At 50.5% G+C, this 22,159-nt stretch overlaps 1 protein-coding gene across 1 annotated transcript in view; it reads left to right on the forward strand.

Annotated features, from left to right (window-relative positions):
* UBE2O (ubiquitin conjugating enzyme E2 O) overlaps positions 1-21,198 on the forward strand; it is a 61,380-nt gene extending 40,182 nt beyond the window's left edge. The window contains exons 6-18 of the mRNA XM_033076666.1: positions 1,469-1,612; positions 2,245-2,354; positions 3,159-3,309; positions 4,092-4,594; positions 7,258-7,412; positions 8,290-8,402; positions 9,468-9,593; positions 10,581-10,670; positions 12,942-13,599; positions 14,471-14,607; positions 15,104-15,307; positions 15,984-16,041; positions 17,455-21,198. Coding sequence (XP_032932557.1) covers positions 1,469-1,612; positions 2,245-2,354; positions 3,159-3,309; positions 4,092-4,594; positions 7,258-7,412; positions 8,290-8,402; positions 9,468-9,593; positions 10,581-10,670; positions 12,942-13,599; positions 14,471-14,607; positions 15,104-15,307; positions 15,984-16,041; positions 17,455-18,206 — 3,201 coding nt within the window. The 3' untranslated portion in view covers positions 18,207-21,198. The remainder of the gene's footprint in view (positions 1-1,468; positions 1,613-2,244; positions 2,355-3,158; positions 3,310-4,091; positions 4,595-7,257; positions 7,413-8,289; positions 8,403-9,467; positions 9,594-10,580; positions 10,671-12,941; positions 13,600-14,470; positions 14,608-15,103; positions 15,308-15,983; positions 16,042-17,454) is intronic.
* Positions 21,199-22,159: the final 961 nt, after the last annotated feature.

Raw genomic sequence — 22,159 nt, forward strand, 5'->3', positions numbered from 1 at the left:
CACTCTGTCAGATGGCTGGTGTCAAACAGTTCACTCACTGCTCCTTCTATCTGCACATGCTTTAAAGGCTCTTGCTCCATTTACTGCTTTTATAAACTGTCCCTCTTCTGGAAAAAGGTATTTTGTTTAACAGGTGTTCTGCTAGAAGCAGGTTTTCAGGTCATGTAAAATAATGTCTCTTGTTAATGCAGTCCATGGTGTTTTTTGAATGGAGACTTGCCACCCTACTGGCATTTTCCAAATCACATGGCAGGGAAGATTTTGCTGGCTTTTGGGTAAAACAGTTTGCTGTGTGATGGGCTCTAACCTCTCTCACCTTCAAAGGCTGATGACAGCTTGCTTGTTCTTGCAAAGGGCCTTGCTGCACTCCTGGCAGCAGTGTTGGGAGATGACAGAGGATGACGTGTGATTCTTAGGAACTAGCAGAGCACTGAGCTCTTATCCTTCCCAGCCTTCAAAGCAAAGGTCCCTTTGATCTAAAACTGCACTTCTGCTAAAACTTGATGCCAGCTTGTTGAAGAGTAAATGGAATATCAGTTCAATAGGATGTGCTGCTGTGGTTTTCTGGTTCTGTACAGAACAGGAGTGGTCTGTAGCTCAATATCCCCCAGCACCTCAGTCTCTGCTATTTTGGGTTGTACTGTGTATTTTCTGCTTGCTAAATGGATGTTGTGGCAACACTCAGCTTCTGGTTACTCGATTTTGAGATGGCTTGTTTTGAGTCGGCTGCCTTTAAAGTGTGCAGAGTCCTCTGGGGAGTCACAGTTTGGGCTGAATCACAGGCTGTCTCCAGTGTTTGTCTTGATCCTGCACTCAGAATTGCTGTGTGTTAGATACTTACCTGACTCAGATCATGTCACACTGCTCTTATCCTTTCTGACAAATTACAAGACATGATGCAGTTTTGTGCTCAGTATTTTATCTACCCTAAACTGCTCTGTCCGCCCCCACACTCTGGATCTCACTATCAGTGGGAAGGAGCTCTAGGAAAGCAATTGTGTTTACTGTCCTGTTTTTATTTTCAAAGAACTGTCATATTAACTAATCCACCTGAGACAGGACTAGTACTTAAACACTTAATTTGACAAGCAGAGGAGTGAAGGCACACATCCTCTGCCTCTGAAAGATGTAGGTGTTTGAATTAGAGCATGAAAAAGAGATGTCCTTGCCTGGCTGACCTTGGCTACCTTGTTACTGAGAACCTGTGTGAAAATATGCATCTTTTGTTCCTTGCAAGTACCTTTGCTTCTCCTGCACCAAGTCCTGGTCCTGTTTGGATGTGACAGAGCAGGTTGCTATAGGAACTGTTGGGCTGCCTTCAGGAGAGGACGAGCTACTGGAGATGGGCATCTTGCAGACTTTACCTTTATAGTTAATTTTACTTATCAAAAAAGAGGGAAGGGAAATGCTGCAATATTAAATCTTAAAGTCCTTTATGCTGTTTTTCTTCCCTCCATTTCTCCCACAGGGTCTCTTCTTTGATGATTCATATGGCTTTTATCCTGGACAAGTCCTCATTGGGCCATCTAAAGTGTTCTCCAGTGTACAGTGGCTCTCGGGTGTGAAGCCTGTTCTGAGCACAAAGAGCAAGTTCAGAGTGGTGGTGGAAGAGGTAAGGACTGACACCCTGACACATGGCCACCTTCTGCCTTGCATGGTCCCTGGCTGGCTGTTTGGAGCAGAGTCAGCTTGCCATGGTAACCTCCCAAGAGCAAATGTGCTGTGGCTGTGGTGTTCTGAGGTGACAAATTACTCACTGGGGACTGGCAGGACTTCTGAGTGTCCTAGCAAGGGTCCCTGCTGGCACCCTGTGAAGTGATCACGTGTCAGCACACTCAGAGGGCAGTATATTGATCATTAGGGCACTAGGAGCACATCTATTGAAACTTAATGTTGCATGCTGTCCAGAAAGGGAGAAATATTGCTGACTCTTTGCTTAAAGGAGCAGCTCCAAGTCCATTAGCATATCTCTTTGTGACATTGGACTGCTAATTTATTATGTACCATATCTTCCTTCCCAAGCCACTTGTCTTTGCCTGGAGTTAAAAGCTGTAGAATCTCTGTTGTCAGGGGTCAGGATATGGGGGCACTGTGATTGTCCTGGATGTGGTGAAACTGCACTTGCCCAGATTAAATTATAAAAGCAGGTTTGCCACTTTCTCGTGTGTAAACTTTCAGATCTGAGACACTGGTCTGGAAAAGTTTCTGAAATGTTAAATTGCCTTTGCTATCACTACATTGTAGGTACAGGTGGTAGAACTCAAGGTTACTTGGATCACTAAGAGCTTCTGTCCTGGAGGTACTGACAGTGTGAGCCCTCCTCCCTCGATAATCAGCCAGGAGAAGCTGTCCAGGTGAGATCCCTTGAAAACCCCTTTTCACTCTCAGCACTCAGGCCCTGCAGACTGTGGGTGACAGGACTACAAAGTGAAGAGACACAATGCTGCTGTTTGCAGGTTTTTTTTTTTCCATGTCACATGTCTGCATATCCCAGAGCTTCAAAAATACAAAAGAACAACTTCCAAATTAGTTTAGCAGACACTTGAGTTTCCAGCACGAGGGCAAGCATCCCCCTAATGCCAAGTTCTCTCCAGCTGACAGGTGCACAGTGGTGTCTGGCAGCAGCTTGCTTCTTCCCTTGTTCTTTGAGTCCTGCCTGGAGCAGGCTGCAGCTCCGTGTGTGGCTGGGGTGGGGCTCAGGGGTGCGGCTGCAGCCCGGGCTGGTGCTGAGGCAGTAACTGGTGCCCTCTGCAGGCTGCAGCTGCCGCAATGGGCTGGGAAAGCTCAAAAGATAAATCACACGAGCAGCTGCACTGTCAGCGTGGGTCCTACCTGGAGCTCATGTGCTGGAGGGGGAGCAGCTCTCAAAAAATTAGAGCAAAAAACCCCAAATGTCTCTTGGCAGCTCTCTGGGGAGAATGGAGGATCTACAGGGAGAAGAGTAACTTATGTCCCACCCAAACCCTTGGTATCCCCACCCTGTCCCTGGTGAGATTCCCCCTTCTCCTTTAGAATGTGTGCCTGGAAATGATTTGGTGTGGTGCTCTGCCCCCCCTGAAGCAGCACTGTTGGTGTGAGGCTGTGCCAGCTGTGTGAAAGCCCTGGGCACTGCTTGGTTCTGTTACTGTTCTGTGCTCATGGCTCTCCTGTTCTGCCAGGGTAAAGCGTCTGGGGTGCTTTGACCATGCCCAAAGGCAGCTTGGGGAAAGGTGCCTCTACGTGTTCCCAGACAAAGTGGAACCTGCAAAAATCACCTGTGAATGTCCAGAGAGGAACTGTGTCCTGGGTGAAGGATCAGTTGCCAAAAAGGTGAGTTGAGGGGTCGAGGGAGACATTGACTTCTCTAGGGATTTGTGGTCACTGTGGCTTTTAAAGCAGAGATCTTCCTGGTAGTCATGTGATCTGAAATGTGACTCCTGAAATGGTTGTGAAGAGTAATGGCTTGTTGTTGCCAGCAGGGAAGTCACCTTGTGGAGCAGTCTGACTGCTCTGGGTGAAGCATGCAGCTACACCTTGAGAGAACATGAACATTGCTTCAACACAGAAGTGTCACATTGCAGGGGTCAAGTGTGCTCTGACAGTTGGGATTTAAAAACATGTTGTTTTCCTAAGCATTCTCATGGAGCTGAAATGTTCAGTTAAATCCCTGCTACAGTGAAACAAGGAAGTTGTTTTTGCTTCCTAAGCCAAGTGAGTCATGCTATGGTCTGTACCTGCTCGCTGTAGAGCCCTGGTGTTCCTGGAATAACAGGATGTCATCAGTGTCTGGATGGTGACCTCTCTGCATGTCTGTGCCTGTTACATGGAGTAACTTGTGCAGCTTCTTGTGACCCATAACAAAAAAGTTCAAAACATGCTTAAAATAAGCTGAAGGAGCAAAGCTCACTTTACTTGGGCTAGTGCAGTGCTGCTCCTGAGCAGAGCACTGTGAGATGCTGCTTTGCAGAGTGTCTGCACCAGTCTGGTGCAGGTGAAATTTGCAGAGCCCCATGGGTGCTGTTTTTTCCTACACAAAGCTGAGCATTCCCCAGGCTGGCTGGCAGCCTGCTGAGTGTCCAGGCACAGGTCTGACCCACATCTGCTCTCTCCAGGTGAGACGGCTGCTGAAGAAGCAGATTGTGAAGATCATGTCGTGCTCCCCAGAGTCTCAGGGCACCGGTGAAGCCCCTGACAAAGAGTCTGCTGCAGCTGCTGAGCAAAAATCAGAAGAGCTTAAGCCTGAATCCAAGTGTGAGCTGGATGACTCCTCCAACAGTGCACCAAGTCCTGGGGAGAGAAAGGAGGAGCAGCCTGAAGAAACAGGGAAGGAGAAGGGCGGAGGAGCAGCGCGACAGCCGCAGCCTCCCTTTCTCCTGAAGGATGAAGGGCTGCCTGACTACCGGCTCCAGTCCATGGAGCAGGATGCTGATGATGAGGCAGCTGATGACACTGATGACACCAGTTCTGTCACCTCTTCTGCTAGCTCCACTGCCTCGTCCCAGAGTGGCAGTGGCACCTGCCGCAAGAAGAGCATCCCCCTTTCCATCAAAAACTTGAAGCGCAAGCACAAGAAGAAGAAGACCAAGGTTTCACGAGAGTTTAAGCCAGGAGACAGGTGAGCTGGATTTCCACACCCACCTGTAATTGCCAAAATCTCCTTTCCCCAAGTGCTCAGCTGTAAAGCACCACCTGAAGTCGGGTGATGGGGAGTTTGGGCACAGCTTGGTAGTAACTGACAGCAGTTATCTTGTGGTGACTGTGCAGTGGCCTGTGTGGAATCAGCTTGGTCTCAGTCCAGCTTCTGATGAAACTGTGGCCATGTGACCTGACACTGATGCTATTCCATTTCAACTGTGCCTCGGGCATTGACAGCATATCTGTGCTGTGCTAGACTCTGTGTGCAGGGAAAGAGGTGAATAAAGATCACACAGCTTAAACATGACACTAATTGGTTACCTTATTGGCAGCTTCTGCAGAGAGGCTGAGGACAGACCACACTGGGAATGGACAGCTTATCCTAGAGAGCTGTCTCCAGAGCAGCAAGGAGCTCTGAGCTGGCAGGTGGTAATGCTGCCATGGACTCTGCTATCCTCACTCTGCTCTGCAGAGATCTGCAATTTTTGCCAGCAGTGTACTTCTTAGTATTAGAATTTTTTTTAATGAATAAGTTGCACTCACTCCTTGAGAGCTTTGGAGGAATTTATTTCAGTAACTTGGGGGAGGGAGCACTGCATGTATCTGCCCATTTCTAGATAAAATTGGATCCCAACAGCTTTTGCCTTTAACTTAGGAATGTTTAAACTTTTGTGGGATGCAAGGACATCTGACAAGTGGTCTGCCTATCTGCTGGCTTCCCTGAGTTGCTTAGTTGTGTACAGATTGTGCATCAACAGGTACAAAAGAACATGTGAGAATTCTCTCAGGAAAGTGACATTATCAGAGATTATTCTAGAGATCCAGTAGTTTGAGAATGTCATGAACTTCATTTGCATTTTTGTAGGTATTTAGCCTTGCCTGTGAGTGGTTCTTGTATTCCTTGTGAGTTGTGGAGAAATTAGATTTGAAGGTCACAAAGCCCAGCAGAGCAGTATCCAAGTGTGAGAAAAAATGGGAGTGTGTGATAGAGTTCCTGGGAACAGATTCTCAGTTCACTTTTCATGTCTCACTCCCCCACTGAGTGTCTCTGTTTTACTGAAGGTTGTGCTAAGGAGGGCTTAGTTAGGGCACCTGGTGGCTCCCTGCACCACACAGGCAGTGGGGAGAAATCCCTGTGGCAGCCCCAAGAAATTGCAGAGCTGGATCAGGGAGCTCCATACAAGGAGATGCAGAGACAACCATGACACAGAGAGTAGGAGGCTTTTTCAGCAGAGAGTGAGAGCTCCCAGCTGATGCTGTGAAGGGCACATGTGGCAGCTGGGCACAGCTCAGTGTGAGGGGCCAGTGCTGTTGAAGATTCCTCTGGGGTGCTGAGGCCATCAGAGATGTTCTGCCAGGCACTGCTGAGAAACGCCGAGTGCTCGGGCTGCCTGCACTTAGTCACCACATGTGATGTGTCAGCTCTTGGGCAGGCTGGCTGCAGGGACCAGCTCAGCATGTGGCTTTGCCATCAGTGAGTGACCTGCTGCAGCTCTCTGTGCAGCACACAGACTTCTGGATATCTTTTAGTGAGGGTATACAGGGATTTTTATTAACATCAAGTCTTGATTTTTGTTTGAAGCCACTGCTGCAGACAGGAGTACTTCATTTCCTTGCACAGCCTTTCCACTCCCATCCTCAGCTGCACATGTCCTATGTCCCCCAGAAACCATCTTGTTGCATACCACACACACTTAGTTTGTTACATACCCTCCTGTAATAATTTCTGCTGTTGAGTGCTAGCCCTACTAAAAACTTCATCTTGTTTCCACTTAAAAATATTTCTTTGACATCCATAAAAACAGGACTGGTGGCAAACAGCTGTGTTTGCCCATTGTATCATCTTTCTGATTTGGTTCTGAAACCAACATAAATCCAGCACTTGTGTTATTCTGGAAGGCCTGGTCAGCAAAGTAAAGGGAAGATTTAAAGCCATTGTGGGATTTGCTTTGTTCTGTGGCGTAGGAGAGATGAAATTAGTGGAGGTTTCATTAGAAGAGTGTCTAGCTGGGCTGTCCCTCCTATCCCAAGGGCTTTACCTCCTCAGGCATCCCTGGCAAACCTCACAGGAGAGAACCAGCATGTGGTCCATTGTGGCATGTTTGGATGTAATTTCTGAGCTACAGAGACATGCATGTGTTTGAACAGCTGGGAAGGACATTTTTCTCTTTTAAACAAAATCTTTTTACTTTACCCACATTCAATGTGTTGCCTTTTTTGTTTTGTTTTTTTCTCTCTGGAAGGGCTGTGATGATTTATCTCTCCAGTTGTGTGGTGTTCTAGTTTCAAAGGCTCCTCAAAGCTGTCAGGCTGGAAGGTGCTCCACAGGAGAAGATCTCAAGCTTCTTCAAACTATTTGAAGTTCCTGTCATGCTTCTGTCAGGGGCAGAAAGTGGGTGCTAGTAGATGTTAATTTGCCTCCATAGGAATAAAAATTAACTCAGCAGGAGCTCCCTGGAAAGTTAGTCCTCCTTCAGCAATGTAACACCTGCAGGAGTTGAGAACCCATGAAAACAAAACCAACTGTGTCCATGGGCTGTCCTGACTTCTTCCCAGCCTGCTGATCGATGTACCTTTGTTACTGAGGTCCATCTTGATCCCTGATGTTCCCTTTAGTAACTCCTTGCCTTTCTGTGCTGCCAGGGTTGCTGTGGAAGTGGTGACCACGATGACTTCAGCTGATGTGATGTGGCAGGATGGCACCGTGGAGACAAACATCCGCTCCAATGAGCTGATCCCTGTGCATCACCTGGACAACAACGAGTTCTGCCCCGGCGATTTTGTGGTGGACAAAAGAGGTATTGGGTGTCAGAACAATGCTCTTAATTGCAAAATATTGTTCAGTTTGGATCCCCTAATTTGCTCTGTAGCTGTTAGTGCTGGTTTGAGGTGGGCACCTGACAGGAACAGCAGTGATTCAGCTACCTTGGTGGGAATGGCAGAGAACTATTATTTACATACCAAAATTGAACTATGACAACAGGAAGGATGTGGAAAGAATAAATACCATGGAGCCAAACTAGGATTTTCAGTATTTCTGCAGAGCAGGGATTGTCCACCTTGAAAGGGCCAACAGCTCTGAGCTCTGTCCCAGAGTGAGGGGAGAAACAAACAGCTTAGGCTGTTTTCTCTATGGCTGTTCTATCATGACCCTCACATTTCTTTCATGGAGAGTTTTGGTATCCAGAGGCATCCTGAGTCCCTTTTCTTCACCAAACCAGTTGGTGATGCTAGTGAGGGCCATGGGGACAAGTTCAAGGACGCTTACAGCTTTTAGATATGAAATATTGATGACACCATCTGGCTCTCAGCTCCTTTTCTAGCAAGGGTAGACCCCCTCAGCAGTGGGGACTAGAAGACACTCAGATTGGGAAGCAGGAAATAGGCATAAATAAAAGGCTGGTTTATGTAGCCATTTCTGATGAGTAATAGTCTGACTGGTCTTCTGGGTTACACATAGTCTGTGGAAACTAAAGTTATCCCTCAGCTCCTGCTCTACCATTCTAGTTTGGCAACAATTTTCACTGTGTAGGAAGAAGTGTTTTTCCTCATGCCATTCACAAGTGGAAGGCTTCAGCCATGAGAGCCCAGGAGCTGACAGTCTCAGTCACTGAGGAAAGTCTGTGCTCCTTTGCCTGATTTCTCTGTTTTCTTCCCTACCATTGTGACCAAAAGCTCAGAGCTCCCAGGATCCTGGGTTGTATGGAGTGGTGCAGTCTGGGGACCACATTGGCCGTACCTGTGTGGTGAAGTGGTTCAAGCTGAAACCCAGTGGAGATGATGTGGAGGTAAGTGCAGGAGCCAGTGCCCACTGCAACCAGCTAAAAGAAAGCAGCTACAAAATCACACAAGCCTGACAGATAAACATAGATAAGCCTGGAAATCAGCTCTGCATTAATTGTGTCTCCTTGAGAGAGGGAACAGTGCTTATGGGCCTGGGAGGCTTAGCTAGAGGTGATGTCACTTCATATTTGTAGATGCCTGTGAGGTAGCAAAGACCAGGCAGATAATTTACATCCCGTGGTATCATCAGGTTGGATGATGGTATGGATGAAGATTTTTGCTAAGGTTGTCACACAATTGATTTCTTGAGTTCACTATAAGAATTTTTCCTCCCCATGTCTTTGCATGGTTCACAGAAAGAGGATCAATCTATTGCACATTGTTGTGCTTGCCTTTGCCAGGTACTATTGCCCATAGTTACCCTAATGCCTTTTTCTTAGGATTTGTAGGAATGTTGTCCTTTCCAGAGTCTTGATAGTCTGCAGTCTAGTTGGAGATGAGAGGAGGCCTTGACACTGCTTTGTTTTAGCCTGCCAAATGACATTGTTATAACTGGACAGAGCCCTTCACATGCAGAAGCAGAACATGAGTCTGGCCTGGGGTTGTGTTCCACTTACTTCTCATAATTTGTGAGTTCCTAGCTCTCTTTCTCCAGGAGAAATCAAAGGAAATGTGTTTCCCATTAAATGATAACATTTTTTTGTCGTATACTTCCTGTTGCCTTGGATCATTTCAAAAGTAAACTCTTGGCCTTTGGGCCCCAGTGAGCTGCTTTGAGGGATCTGGGTGTTCAGAAGGGACTAAAACACTGGTTGCATGTCTCCTTGTCATGCTGACATGGATCCTGAGGTAAAAGTGAGGGTGAGCAGATGAGACAGAATATCTGCTTCCTTTCATGTTGTTCCTTGATCCACCTGCTACTGCATGAGGTGACAAAGAGGGACAGTAGCAGGCTGTTGAAGCAGCTAAAAAGGGACAAAATAAAACCCAGAGTGCTTAGGAGTGCTGAAGGTGTGTTGTGGGGGTCAGTGCAGCCTCCTGGGCTGATGTGTTGCACTGTGTTGGTGCAGCTGATCGGGGAGGAGGAGGATGTGAGCGTGTACGACATCGCCGATCACCCGGACTTTCGCTTCCGCACCACCGACATCGTCATCCGCATCGGCAACTCCGACGGAGCCGCCGCCAGGGAGGACGAGGTGGGTCCTGGGCACTGTGCTGTCACTGCAGTGTCACCAGCTCTTGGTGGAGACACTTGGAAAAGTCAGTAGGAAGGCTTTAAGCTCCACATGGGTATCCTAAACTCCCTAGCTTCTGCATGGTTTTGTATTGGTGTCCCCTGCTGTCATAAGTAACACATCAGATCTCTGTCTGGTGGAGATGTAACCTTGAAATCCTTTGACCTTGATGACAGTCTGCAGCAGAGCAAGAGTGAAGCTGAGACGAGCTGAACATATGCCTGAGGGCTTTTCATAAGACTCTTGCTTAGGATTTCAGAGTAACTTGTAATAAAAGGATATTCTGTGAGCTCCTGAGCCACCGTGAAGGTGGATTTGTCATTAAACCGGTTTCACGTGGCAACAGAAGACTGGGGTTCAATTATGGTGACTGAACTGTGTTCATGTTAATTTTGTTGAGCTGATTGATCTCCTTGGGCAAAGGAGAAACACCCCTGGAGAGACCTCCAGCTTATGAGCCTGCTGCCCTAAAAAGTGTTAAAAGGTGTAGTGTGGCTCTTACAGCATGAAACATATCCCAGCCTGCTCAGCTGACCTAAATAACCTGCTGCAGGGCAAGGTGCTCCTTGCCTGCACACCCTGCACAACTGTGGCTTGTTTGTTCATGTCTGTGCTCTCTGGGGAGCCCCTGGTGCTGGGTGTTGTGGGGGGCTGAGGGCACCCCACTAGAGGGCACCCCCATTCCATGGAGGACCTGTCCCTTGCTGGCACTGCAAGGCCACTGGTCCTGTCAAAAATCAGGATCTGCTGCCAGACCAGCCCTCCTGCTCCTTGTGGAGAGGAGTTCTCCCCACCTCCATGGCAGAGTTGTGTGGTTTCTGTACGTAGGATGCAGGTGTTGCTCTAAGTGGTTCTCCAACTGGGAAATACGTTTCTGAAATCCTTCCTGCTCTGCACTGAAGTGCCTGGGGAAGAAAAGGGACTGACAAACCACTCTTGTCTCCACAGCCTTCGGTTGGACAGGTGGCTCGTGTGGATGTCAGCAGTAAGGTGGAAGTGGTGTGGGCTGACAATTCCAAGACTATCATTCTGCCTCAGGTGAGGTCCTGTTCCAGCTCCCAGTATCACTGTAATTGTTAGTGACAAGACTTGGATTTAAATCCTGTGTGTATAGAGATTCACTGGGTAAGGGACTCTTGCTTTGTTGATTGGTGCAGTCCCTTATAACGTGGCTTCCCAATTCTGTTAGCACAGGAAAATCTTTTTGTCAGGAGGTCTGGGCAACTGGTTGGTCATTACTGCTCTCTGATCTAGTGAGTAGGAAAGCATGGACAGGCTCTTTTTGCCTTCACAAGTGCACTGCATGCTCCCAGCTCTGCCCACAGCCCTGCTCCTGGCCTTCAGCTTGTGGTGCTTTGCAGAGCTCAGGGATCATTGGTTCTGACTGCAGCCTGGGTTAGGGCATTGCCCAACCAGGGCACTGCCAGAAGACGATTGCATGTTCTGTCTCTTGTGAAATGCCACCATAGTGGGGTTTTTGGTGAAAGAAACTCCTCCAGAAGCTGGGCCAGAGCCACGAATTGTCACCTTAGCTAACCTGGGGATCAGACTCAAATCTTATCCCAAGGCAGGGAGGGAAAGGGCTCAGTGCAAGCTGAAAAATACAGCTACAGCTGCCCTGGTTTGTCTGAGGTTCTTTTAAGGCTTTTGTTGTACTGTCTTGTACTCATACTTGCTATTCCCCATACAATTTCACCCCATGTCTTCTCTCCTTGTTGCCTGGAATGAAGGCAGACAGCTGAAGATACAAGACAACCTACATCTGTAGAGTCCCATTCTGTCACTGGCAGAGCAACCACTGCCTCCACTGCAGAGATGCCTTAGCAAGTACAAAGTACTTGAGTAAGATTCCTTTTTAAACCAAGCAGCTCTGCATTAATTACAGTAGAATAGTCAATGCCTGCACTATGGCAGTGGACTAGGGCGTACAAAGCAGGCTGCTGTCTCCCTTCCCCCTGTTGTCACATGTGCTTGGATCACAGGCACAATCAGAGGTCTGATGCATGCCCCACAAAGGGCTGTTCTCACACTGCAGTGCCGGGGCTCTGCAGCAGCTCCTGCTGTGTCACGCCAGTCCCTTCGATTCTGCTCCTCTGCGTAATTATGGGAGTTAGGGAAATGTCAGGAGCATGAATTATCAGTTGGTAAAACCATGATTTATCAATGCCTGACCATGTGCCCAGAGACAAGCTGTCTGGATGCTTTTTCACAGCTCTAAAAATAAAGATGGCATAACAGGCTAATTAACTTTCCAACTCAGATTTGGATTAGCTTTATGGGCAGTGAGTTTTGATGGCTTTTCCTGCCTGCAGTCACTTGTGCTGAACCCAGCTAACCTCTGCTGGCTGCCTGTCTCTGGGTGGCATAGGACTGACTCAACAGTGCTGGTTCACTTGAAGGCTTTGACAAGATGACTGAGGGTCCCTGTGCTTTAGCCTCTGGGGTCATATCTTACAAGATGAAGAGGATTTGTGGGCTGTCACTCAGCTGTCAGAAGCATGTGGATAAAATGCTCCCCTCCTGTAACTGCAAACACAGCCATGTAAGGGTCTTCTTGCTCTCCTGTGTTGGTGCTTAAAGCTGGAGGAGGTCTGTAAACCTCTGCAGAGAGACCTCCTGGGATGTAGCATGTGCAAAAGCAAGTTGTAGGAGGTGAGGCTGGATGGAGTGGGGATGTGTTCAGCTTCCAGTAGTGAGAGAGAAGAGAGCATTTTATGTAAGAGCTTATTCAGCAACTTGGGTGAGGCTCCATTGTCCTAGCTGAATTTTAAGCAGTAGACACATATAACAGCTAAAGCAGCCTAGCAAGGCTCTGTTGGCAAGTATTGTGTGCCACAGGAGAGGAGAGCTGCTATGGGAATGTGTTCCTGGTTCCAGCATTGTCTCTGTGGAAGGACAGAGTGGAGAGGCAGCCAGACCAGGGCTCTGTGCCAACACAGTTGCTGGTGCAGAAGCAGGACCAGAAATACCAACTCCTCACATGATACCAAATACCTTCTGGGCTCTGTGTTCTGAAACCCTGGGGCATCCAGGTAGCTGTGGGACACCTGCCTGCTCTCCAGGGCTGGGTCCCAGACACTGGGAGGACTGTAGGCCATCTAGAACTTGCCCTAGTTTTACCCCCAGTACCATAGTTAGGGAAAAGTGGAGGATGGGGCTGTGTGGTTTCATAATCTGTGCCAGTATAGCTGGAATGGGTTTAAACAGCCCAACCAATTCCAAATGGCAACTCCTTTTTCATTACTTACTTGTAAAAACAACTGCAACTGTGCTTCAGCCTTAATCTCATGTAACTCTGCTCTCCTTTAGCACTTGTACAATATTGAATCAGAAATTGAGGAGTCGGACTATGATTCTGTTGATGGCAGCACCAGCGGGGCATCCTCAGAGTGGGAGGATGAAAGTGACAGCTGGGAGACAGATAATGGCCTCATGGAAGATGACCACCCAAAAATTGAGGACTTTGAACCTGAGGAACCAGCAGCAGAGGAGGTGAAAAAAGTAGAAGAACAAGTCCAGGGAGCTGTGGCTATGGCGGTTGCAGATCTTGCTACAGAGAAAGCTGGCAAGGATGGAGCCCCAAAGAGCTTCCGGGAACTAAAGGAGGCCATCAAGATCTTGGAAAGCCTGAAAAATATGACTGTGGAGCAGCTGCTGACTGGCTCTCCCACCTCCCCAACTGTGGAACTGGAAAAACCCACTCGGGAGAAGAAGTTCTTGGACGATATTAAAAAGCTGCAGGAAAATCTAAAGAAGACCTTGGATAATGTGGCTATTGCTGAGGAGGAAAAGATGGAAGCCATGGTAGAGACAGAGAAGAAGGAAGAAAAAGCAGAGGCACAGACACCAGTGAGATCAGAGTGGCCCAGTGAGACACCAGTGCTCTGCCAGCAGAGTGGAGGGAAACCTGGAGTCACCTTCACCAGTGCTAAGGGAGAAGTGTTCTCTGTGTTGGAGTATGCTCCAGGTGAGTGTGGGATACTCAGTCCTTCACTGCTGTCCTGCAGTGTTTCTTTATCCAAAACCTTTACCTCAAACCTTTTGGATTCTGTATCCACTCTTCTTCTTAGTCTTTTTCATAGCTCATTAACTGGAAAGGAGAAATTAAGCCAACTGCTGTAGCACAGTGTGTTCTGGGACCTAAGGATGGCTTTTAGATAGCATCTCTCAGCATTCTTGCACCTTCCCAAGCCTCAGAAACATGCTTCTTTTTTTCCCAGGGTGGTGACTAATGTTGAAGGACTGCACACATCAGTTGCTTTCCACTACTGACGTTTTCTTGCAAGTTGCAGGGTTTGTTCAGGCTTTTTTTCAGGGCTGAATTGGTTGAGGAGCAGAGCAAAAACAGTTGGTGTTCTTGTGCAGGGTGTCCTTGTGAGTGCGTGTCCTTATTCACTGGCACCAATGTTAAGTGGCCAGAAATAAAAAAGAGGATCTGACTGTGTGGAACATTGGTGACAGTGGAACCCAAGGTACTCAGGAGCCAGACATGGGAGAGAAAGGTGGCCAAACTGTTGCGAAGCTGCAGGTATGGGCAAGGGAAGTGGGGAGCTGTGCTTAGGTTTGGCAGAGAAAGGGCCATTGCTCTGTGGGATTGTCCCAGCTGTGTGACAAGGCTCCTGGCTGGGCCACAGGGGACAGTGAGAACAGGAGATGCAAGTTGTGGTTGCTGTGCTGCGTGGGAAATAATCTCTCCTGCCTCCTGGCTCAGCACCAAAGCAAGTTAACTCCTCTCTTCCACATGATGCATACTACACATGGGTAGATTTGCCTTCATGGGGAGCTTGTGGCAGTTTCCAAAAGCAGGCTGTAATTCTCTTGTCTTCCTTGTCCCACAGATTCCCATGCCTTCAAGAAAATGGAGTTCCAGCCCCCAGAAGCCAAGAAGTTCTTCAGCACTGTGAGGAAGGAGATGGCTCTGCTGGCCACCTCCCTGCCTGATGGCATCATGGTGAAAACCTTCGAGGATCGAATGGCAAGTGCCTGCTCTCAGATTCCTCTGTGGCAGTGCTGGGCTCAGCATCCAGATCCCTGTCTTAGGAATTCCCTGCTTATCCCTAATCCTTTGTATTAGAGCTGCAGGAATGTGTGCAGCATGTGAAACAGGGCTGTAATTACCCAAAATGGCTGCTTCTGCATTCCCTGAGTCAGGGTGGCAAAAAAGGAGCTGCTGATTGCAGAGAACTCTGTTCTGGCTGCTGGGTGGGAAGACAGGCAGGCAGCCAGCAAGGGACTGTGTTAGTAGGGAGTAAATTTGAAGTTTTTGCCCTCTTCAAAGCCCTGTTTCAGATGCAAAGGTTCACTTTGCTCTCAGGGTGCAACTTCTGGTGGGGGAAGGTGCCCTGAGATTGCTTGAGCTGTTACTTGAAAGGGCTGAATCAATCACATCCCCACTATCCTTGTGTGTAAATACAGCTCTGCCAGGGTAAGAGGGTGTTTCCCAGTGCCTGACCTCCTGCCTCTCCCCACAGGATCTCTTCTCAGCACTTATCAAAGGCCCCACACGCACACCCTATGAAGATGGCCTCTTCCTGTTCGACATCCAGCTCCCCAACATCTACCCTGCTGTGCCGCCTCTCTTCCGCTACCTCTCCCAGTGCAGTGGGAGACTCAATCCCAACCTGTACGACAATGGCAAAGTGTGTGTCAGCCTCCTGGGGACCTGGATAGGCAAGGTAATGCCCTCACCCACTGTCCCTGGGGAGCAGGGGTTGTGCTGGGCTGCTTTTGGAACAGGTCACTTCCTACCAGACCTGGGTGACTTCTCTCTTGGGTGGTGCTTGAGCTGGAGTGACTTGGGCTTTGGGCTCTGGTTTAGGTGTCTGGAGCAGATAATTGATGTAGTTTGGCTTTTTCTGGGTCTGTATTTGGCTCAATTGTCTCTCCTCAATGAGAAGTTTGTGGTCAGACCAGCCCATAGCAGAGATGCCAACACCAGCATGGGGTGTGCCTTTGGTTTAGGGCTCTGTTTTCTGTACTGTGCACAAATCATGCAGCATGGTACAAAGTCCAGCTGGAAGTGGAATAAGCAGAGCCAGGGAAGTGGATTTTGAACAGGACAGGACAGCTGGGGAGGGGTTAGAACTGATGGCTGGTGTGTAAGCTTACACAGTTCCAGACAGAACTGGCCTGAGGGGGTGTGGTGCTGGTAAAAAAATAACGGAGATGTCTTGTTGAGATGGGACACCAGCACATCACGTGCTTGTGGAGTCAGTTCCTTGTTCCTGCCGTGAGCCACAGGATGTCAGCAACAGGAATGCTGAGCAATTGGGGCCTCACTTCATCTGACAATAGTCACAGAGCAAACTGATGGTGCTTCAGCCCTTTAACATATTTGTGTGTGCATTTCAGGGGACAGAGAGGTGGACCAGTAAATCCAGTCTCCTTCAAGTACTCATCTCCATCCAAGGTAAATGCTCCTGCCAAGCCTGTGGGGCAGGAAAAGGCTGAGGGAGGAAGGGCTGTTGGCTCATGAGGGGCACACAATTGGGATCTGCCACCCCATTTTGGGTTAGTGCTGCCTTTTGCTCTCACCTTGCTGGATAAAGCAGTGTCCTTACCTTCTGCTTTAGCAGTGGAAGCAGGTGCCAGCTTTTCTCATGGCCAGAGTTCTGGCTGCATCCCAGGGCTCTGACACAATGCTTTCCCTTCTTCTCACTGCAGCAGCCAAGCACAGAGTTGTCTGCTTGTTACTCTGAGCTGCCAGAGGTGAACCACTGTGTCCTCAGCCTGTTACCAAAGTTAGTTGAAGTTGCTAAACTGGGCCTTGTTTGCAGGACTTTTTTTTTATCCCCACTGAGTCACCCGCCCATCCTACTTGGGGCATGTTTTGCACATGATGCTGGTGTTTATGCTCCTACCAAAGCAGAGAATAATCAGGGGTGTGCCTAGACGAGCCCCAGGGTTTCCTGCCATGGGGCTTTGCTCTGCCCCATCCAGTTTGGGAGCAGACAGACTAAATCACATAACTTCCTCATGGGCAACTTTCTGTGCAGGGAGCTCAGGCATGTGATGAGAAACCTTTGACACAGGGCAAGAGTTCCTGCTGACTGGAGGCAACACCTGCTCCTCTGAACTCCCACAGTCCACCTGTATCCTCCTGTGGGGGAAGGACACCACAATAAAAGCCTTCCCTTGTTTCCAAAGCCAAGAATCCAAATTTAGAAAATGAAATACTAAATGTTTTACTGGAGCAACTTGGTGTTAAGGGGAAAATCTCCTCTCCTGCTGCCTGGGTTTTGAGAGACTCATGATCTCCCCAGCTCTAATGCAACTTCTGGCAGGTTGCCAGCAGCCTGGCAGTGCTGGTGCTGTTGCTACATACCCATAATTTCATTAGACCAGAAGTAAGCAGAGAAATCTTGGTAAAGGTGACTTGTCACAGTCTTCTCTGTCTCAGAACTGCCCCGTCTGACGGGACTCTGATGGATAGAGCAGAACTTAGCCAGCTCCAAAGCCTGTTGCTGCAGTCTGGCCTTTGTTCTGGTTAAGAGAAGGAGGAAAATAAAAGCTTTGTTGTGTCTGTGGGGTTTTTTGCAGGAGGGAAGTGAAAGGAGCTGTGAAACCTCTCCCTTCCTGCCCTTTTCACCTCCTCTGCTATTGTGTGCCCTCTGCATTGTGTTGGCAGAGGGCTGTTCTTGCCAGCCAAGGAACGTGGATGCCACACCCTGCAGAGTCTGAGGTCCCTACCGCTAATAGCAGCATCAGTCCTTTGCATCCCACAGGTTCTCGGGGTTCAGCATGACCCTTGATCCTGACCCTCTTGGGACAGCGATTCCTGGCGTTCCTGCCTTAACCCCTCGGTGTCCCGTTCTCCCGGCAGGTCTCATCCTGGTGAACGAGCCCTACTACAACGAGGCCGGCTTCGACAGCGACCGGGGGCTGCAGGAGGGCTACGAGAACAGCCGCTGCTACAACGAGATGACGCTGATCCGCGTGGTGCAGTCCATGATGCAGCTGCTGCGCCGGCCCGTGGAGGTCTTCGAGCACGAGATCCGGGAGCATTTCCGCTGCAACGGCTGGCGCCTGGTGTCCCGCATCGAGTCCTGGCTGGAGACCAACGAGCTGGTGGAGCGCAGCCACGAACAGGCCAACGGCGCCGATTCTGCCTCCCTGCCGTGCGCCGGGGGCAGCCTGGCCGAGAGCCCCGGGGACACGGCGGGGGCGCTGGCCGAGTGCGGCTCGGAGCAGGGGGTGGCTGCCGAACTGTCCGACTCGGCGCTGGACGGCAAGGACGAGCTGGACGAGGCGGAGTTCCCGAGCACGGCGCCCAACGCCGACCTCCAACAGTACTCAGACTCGGAGAGCACAGGCCAAGCCAGGGGGGACCTGGCCAGAGACCGAACGGACGAGGGGAAGGCTGCCCAGGACTCTGCCTCGCAGCCCAGTGTGAAACCAAAGAAAAGGAGAAAGAGCTACAGGAGTTTCCTGCCGGAGAAGAGCGGTTACCCTGATATTGGGTTTCCCCTCTTCCCTTTGTCCAAGGGGTTCATTAAAAGCATCCGCGGTGTCTTGCAGCAGTACCGGGCTGCCTTAGCAGGGGCCAACATCCCAGAGTGGACAGAGGACAAATAAACCATCAGGTTAGGGACAGGCAGGTGCAGGGGAGAAGGGAAAGCAGCAGAAAGTAAATTGGCAAATGCTGTTACCAATCAACTGGCTTCTCCTTCCAGCTTTTCTTCCTCAGCTTGGTTTGTTCCAAAGAAGGTGGTAGGCCTGATTGCTCCTCTGAGGAAAGGTTGTTTAAGCATGAATAACTCTTTGTCCCCAACCCCTCTTCCTTCCCCCTGTCCCATGTACGTGCTCTTCTTGCAAGTTTGACCCTGCAATGGTAAGATTTGAGACCTGCACAGAAGCAGTCTTGCAGCCACGTTCCCTCTGCACTTTCATCTTGGGGCACCTTTCCACACAAGGACTCTTCCCACCCAGCGCTACACCCAGCAGTTTGTTCTGGTGGGGTTCCAGCCAGGAGAAGGGATTGCTGTAGTTTCTGGAAATGAAGGGCAATGCCCTCCCAGTCTTCTATTTTTCTCGGCGTTCCCATGGGTTTTATGAAGTCTATCCCAGCTTATCTGTACTTAGACATTGGATTGTGTTTGCATTGGAGTTGTCTACACCATACGGAGTTGCTCTAGTCTTAGTTGTTCACCGTAGCTACAAGGTTCTTCCAGTTGGGATTGGTAGGCAGGGCCAGAGCTCTGCACTGGCACTTGTGCTGCCCTGGGAGTGCTGCAGACTTTCCATCCACTTCTGCTACTTCCAGGTCAGTCTCCTGGAGGCAAGTCTAGCCATCCCCACTTCTTTTTCTCCAGAGTGAGGCAAACTTCCCTTTCCCCACCATGCATGCCTGTATTCTAGAAATACATGGGATTCAGGGTTCTGCCCTTGTTTCTTGCTTAGCTATCAGTGTCTTTTGTTCCCAGCCATCCTGGCTGTCACACAGCACTACACCCACCCTGGATCCCGGCCTCACCCAGGCAGGCAGCAGCGAGTGATCCTGGGGCCTGTTGTGATCTGGATGAACCTGGCGTGGCTGCTGCTCCCTGATCCAGCTGTACACGGCTGTTCAGGAGCTCTGGGAGCCAGGGTCACCCCAGGGAAGCTGTGTCATGGCGAGGCCCTGTTGGCAGCACCAGCTTGTGCTGGTTCCTGCACTGTTGGAGCAGTGCTGTTTTGGGCTGTTACCAGCTCCTTCCCTTAGCAGCTGTCTCCCACGTGGGCTGGCTGTGGTCAGCAGCACTGTGGGCACAGCACTTCCCATCCCTAATCCCAACCACGGTGCTGCTGGATGCTCTGGGAAACACCTGGTGAGGGCAGCCTGTGTTTCACAGCCTGAGCTGTTGATTGTGAGCACTTTGAAGCAGTGACTTGCCAGAGTTCCCTCGTCAAGTCCCCTTCGTGAGGCCTCTGGTCCTGTCTGCACACACCTTCACTTGGAGCTGGGCAGTCACACTCCAGCCCTGTGCCCAGGCCTCAGGAGAGGCAGCCCTGGGGGGCACAGTCTGTCAGGGAGAGTCCTTGCAGCTGCACAGGGAGGCAGTGGTGCCAGGCTTCCTGGGGAGGAGTGGGGCTGAGCAGATGGCTCTGCCAGAGGTAAGGATGGAACCAAAGCTCTCCTTTGCTTTTGCTCTTGCTCAGTATGGCTGTGGTTAGAAACAGAACAGGGGCAGAGTCCCAGCACATTGCTGTGGTGCTTTTTGCTCCCAGAAACGCTGAGGGCTGCACCCACCAGCCCAAATCCACCCCTCCCCTCAGCTCCCTGTGCTTTCCTGCTGCCCCCATGTGATGCTCCTGAGCCGGGGCTGGCTGCACAAAGCCCTTCTCATGTCCCCATCACCACTGGGATTTTGGAAGACACGTCCTTCTCCCGCTGCTCCAGAGGATGCAGGGCTTGGCTGTGATGAAGAGCTGAGCTGCAGAGCTCTGTGGGTGGATCATGTGTGCAGCAGCTCCAGCCCTGCTCCAGGAGCTCTCCCTGGCAGAGGGGAGGTCGGGCAGGTGCCAGTTCGGGGTGCAGAGGTGCTGGGAGCTGCGGGCGGGGCAGGGCGCGCTGGAGCTGTAACCATGGCCACGGTCGGCAGTGAATGGATCCCTTAGAACGGAGCACGGGAGGGGCTCGGAGGGCTGGGGGAAAGCAGGAGCAAGGGCTGAGGCCACTGCTCCAGGGCAGGGGAAGAACAGGCACCGAGGCTGAGTCTAGGCACAAGCAGCGTTAGTGATGCAGACACTGACACCCTCTGTCCCCAGAGCCGGGCTGTGGCTGCCCCTGGAGCCACAGGACCAGGGATGGAGGGAGGGAGAATCCCACTGGGGATGGAGGAGCTGTAGGGTTCCCCTTTTCCCCACCTTTACTCTGCAGCTCTCATCTCACAGGGCAGAGGTCGGGCAGGCACCATGTCCTCCCTTTTGCCCAAAAAGTCTCTGATCCTACACAAGAGCTTTTGCACAGGCTGGGCTCCCTCTGAGGAGGTGGATGTTGGCCTTCTGGAAGGGGACGCTGCTCCCCCCGGCACCGCTCGCTCTCTGCAGCTGTCCCAAACCCAAGCGTGCACAGAGGTTTACAAATTTTCTAAAGCTTTTGATAATGTGAAGCTCCTGGGTGATGAGGTTGGTGGTGAGCACACTGCAGCTATGTAATTTTTTTGTGTATGTATGTAATATTTAAGGGTAACAAAATTTAAAAGGCTAAAACCTTAAAAAAAACACACAAAAAAAGCCAAAGCATGATGCATATTGTTAGCCTTAAAACTGGCTACACGACTGTGTGATGTACAAATGAGAGCAGCCTGTAACTGTTTTAAGTGCTGGGGAGGGGGAAGAAGCATTACAAAATCAGTTTGTAGCCTTGATTCTGTACAGTATTTAATGAATAAAACAAACCTGACTATTGAGGCCATGCTTAGAGGTGTGTCGTTCACGTGCAGATGTGGATGCTTGGTTGCTTATATGTATAAAGTGCTGTGTGACCATTAAAACTTTTTTTACCTGCAGATTTTTTTTGTTTGGCTAACCAAGGTGTAATAAAGGAGGGAAGATGACTTGCCATTAAATTTTGCCTCTGTGAGTAGTTCTGTGAGTTGTCTCTTTCTTTCCCCCACCACTCCCTGCCATGCTTCTGGCACTTGCTCCTCTCCGGCGCATCCCTGCGCCAGCCTCGGGGCTGGACAGGGTCCTGCTGGCTGAAACCAAGTCCAGAGGGATCCAGGCAGGCCTGGCAGGGAGGGGCTGCCTCTGTGGCTCTCTATAAACTGTTCCCCAAGACCCTGATTTACAGAGGGCACCTGTCAGGCTGGAGATTTTCGTTTTCTGTGGTCCTTGCTAGTGCCTGGTGCTTGTGGGTGGCTCAGTATGTGCCCCAATGTGGCTTCCCGCTGGCCTCGGTGATCAGGGCCAGACTCGGGCAAAAAAAACCAAAACTCAACCCTTTTGTAGCCCCTCAGCCTGGGAGCTCTGCCCTGCCCCTGACCTCAGCACACAGGTAAGTGTGAGATGGATGAGGCTGGACACAGCCGTGTCTGAGCCGCTGGGGACCAAGGGCGTCCCGCAGCCGCCGGGTGCTGCTGTAATCTGGAGCGGTGATGGGGAGTCGGGAGTCCTGACAGGTTTTGTGTGCCTGGGGCTCCTCCTTGGTCCCCCTCAGCCTGCAGGAGCAGCTGGAGGTGCGGTGCACGCCGCGGGCGGTGTCTCGGTGTGCTGGAGTTGTTGGCAGCACTGCTGCCGTCCCCTCGGTGCCGGGAGCGAGGGGCTGTGCGGGAGGGCCGGGGCGAGCCCCTCGCTGCCGTCCGGCAGCTTCTGGAAGCAGATGGGTGATGGCAGAGCCGTGCAGCGAAACCCGGCACAGGGCGGGCAAGGGCGATCCCGGCCAACCTGCTGCTGAGAGCCCGGCAGGAGCCCGCAGGGAGCCTTTGAGGCGCTGTGAGCCTGAACGGCTCCGCTCTGCTGATCCGTGTCCCTTGACAGAGACAGCGAGAGCTCAGCGCATCCCCTGCTACGGGCTCTCCCTCCAGCAGCTCAGCAGGGTTACAGAG

Source organism: Catharus ustulatus, chromosome 20, assembly GCF_009819885.2.
Source record: "Catharus ustulatus isolate bCatUst1 chromosome 20, bCatUst1.pri.v2, whole genome shotgun sequence".
Lineage (NCBI taxonomy): Eukaryota > Metazoa > Chordata > Aves > Passeriformes > Turdidae > Catharus > Catharus ustulatus.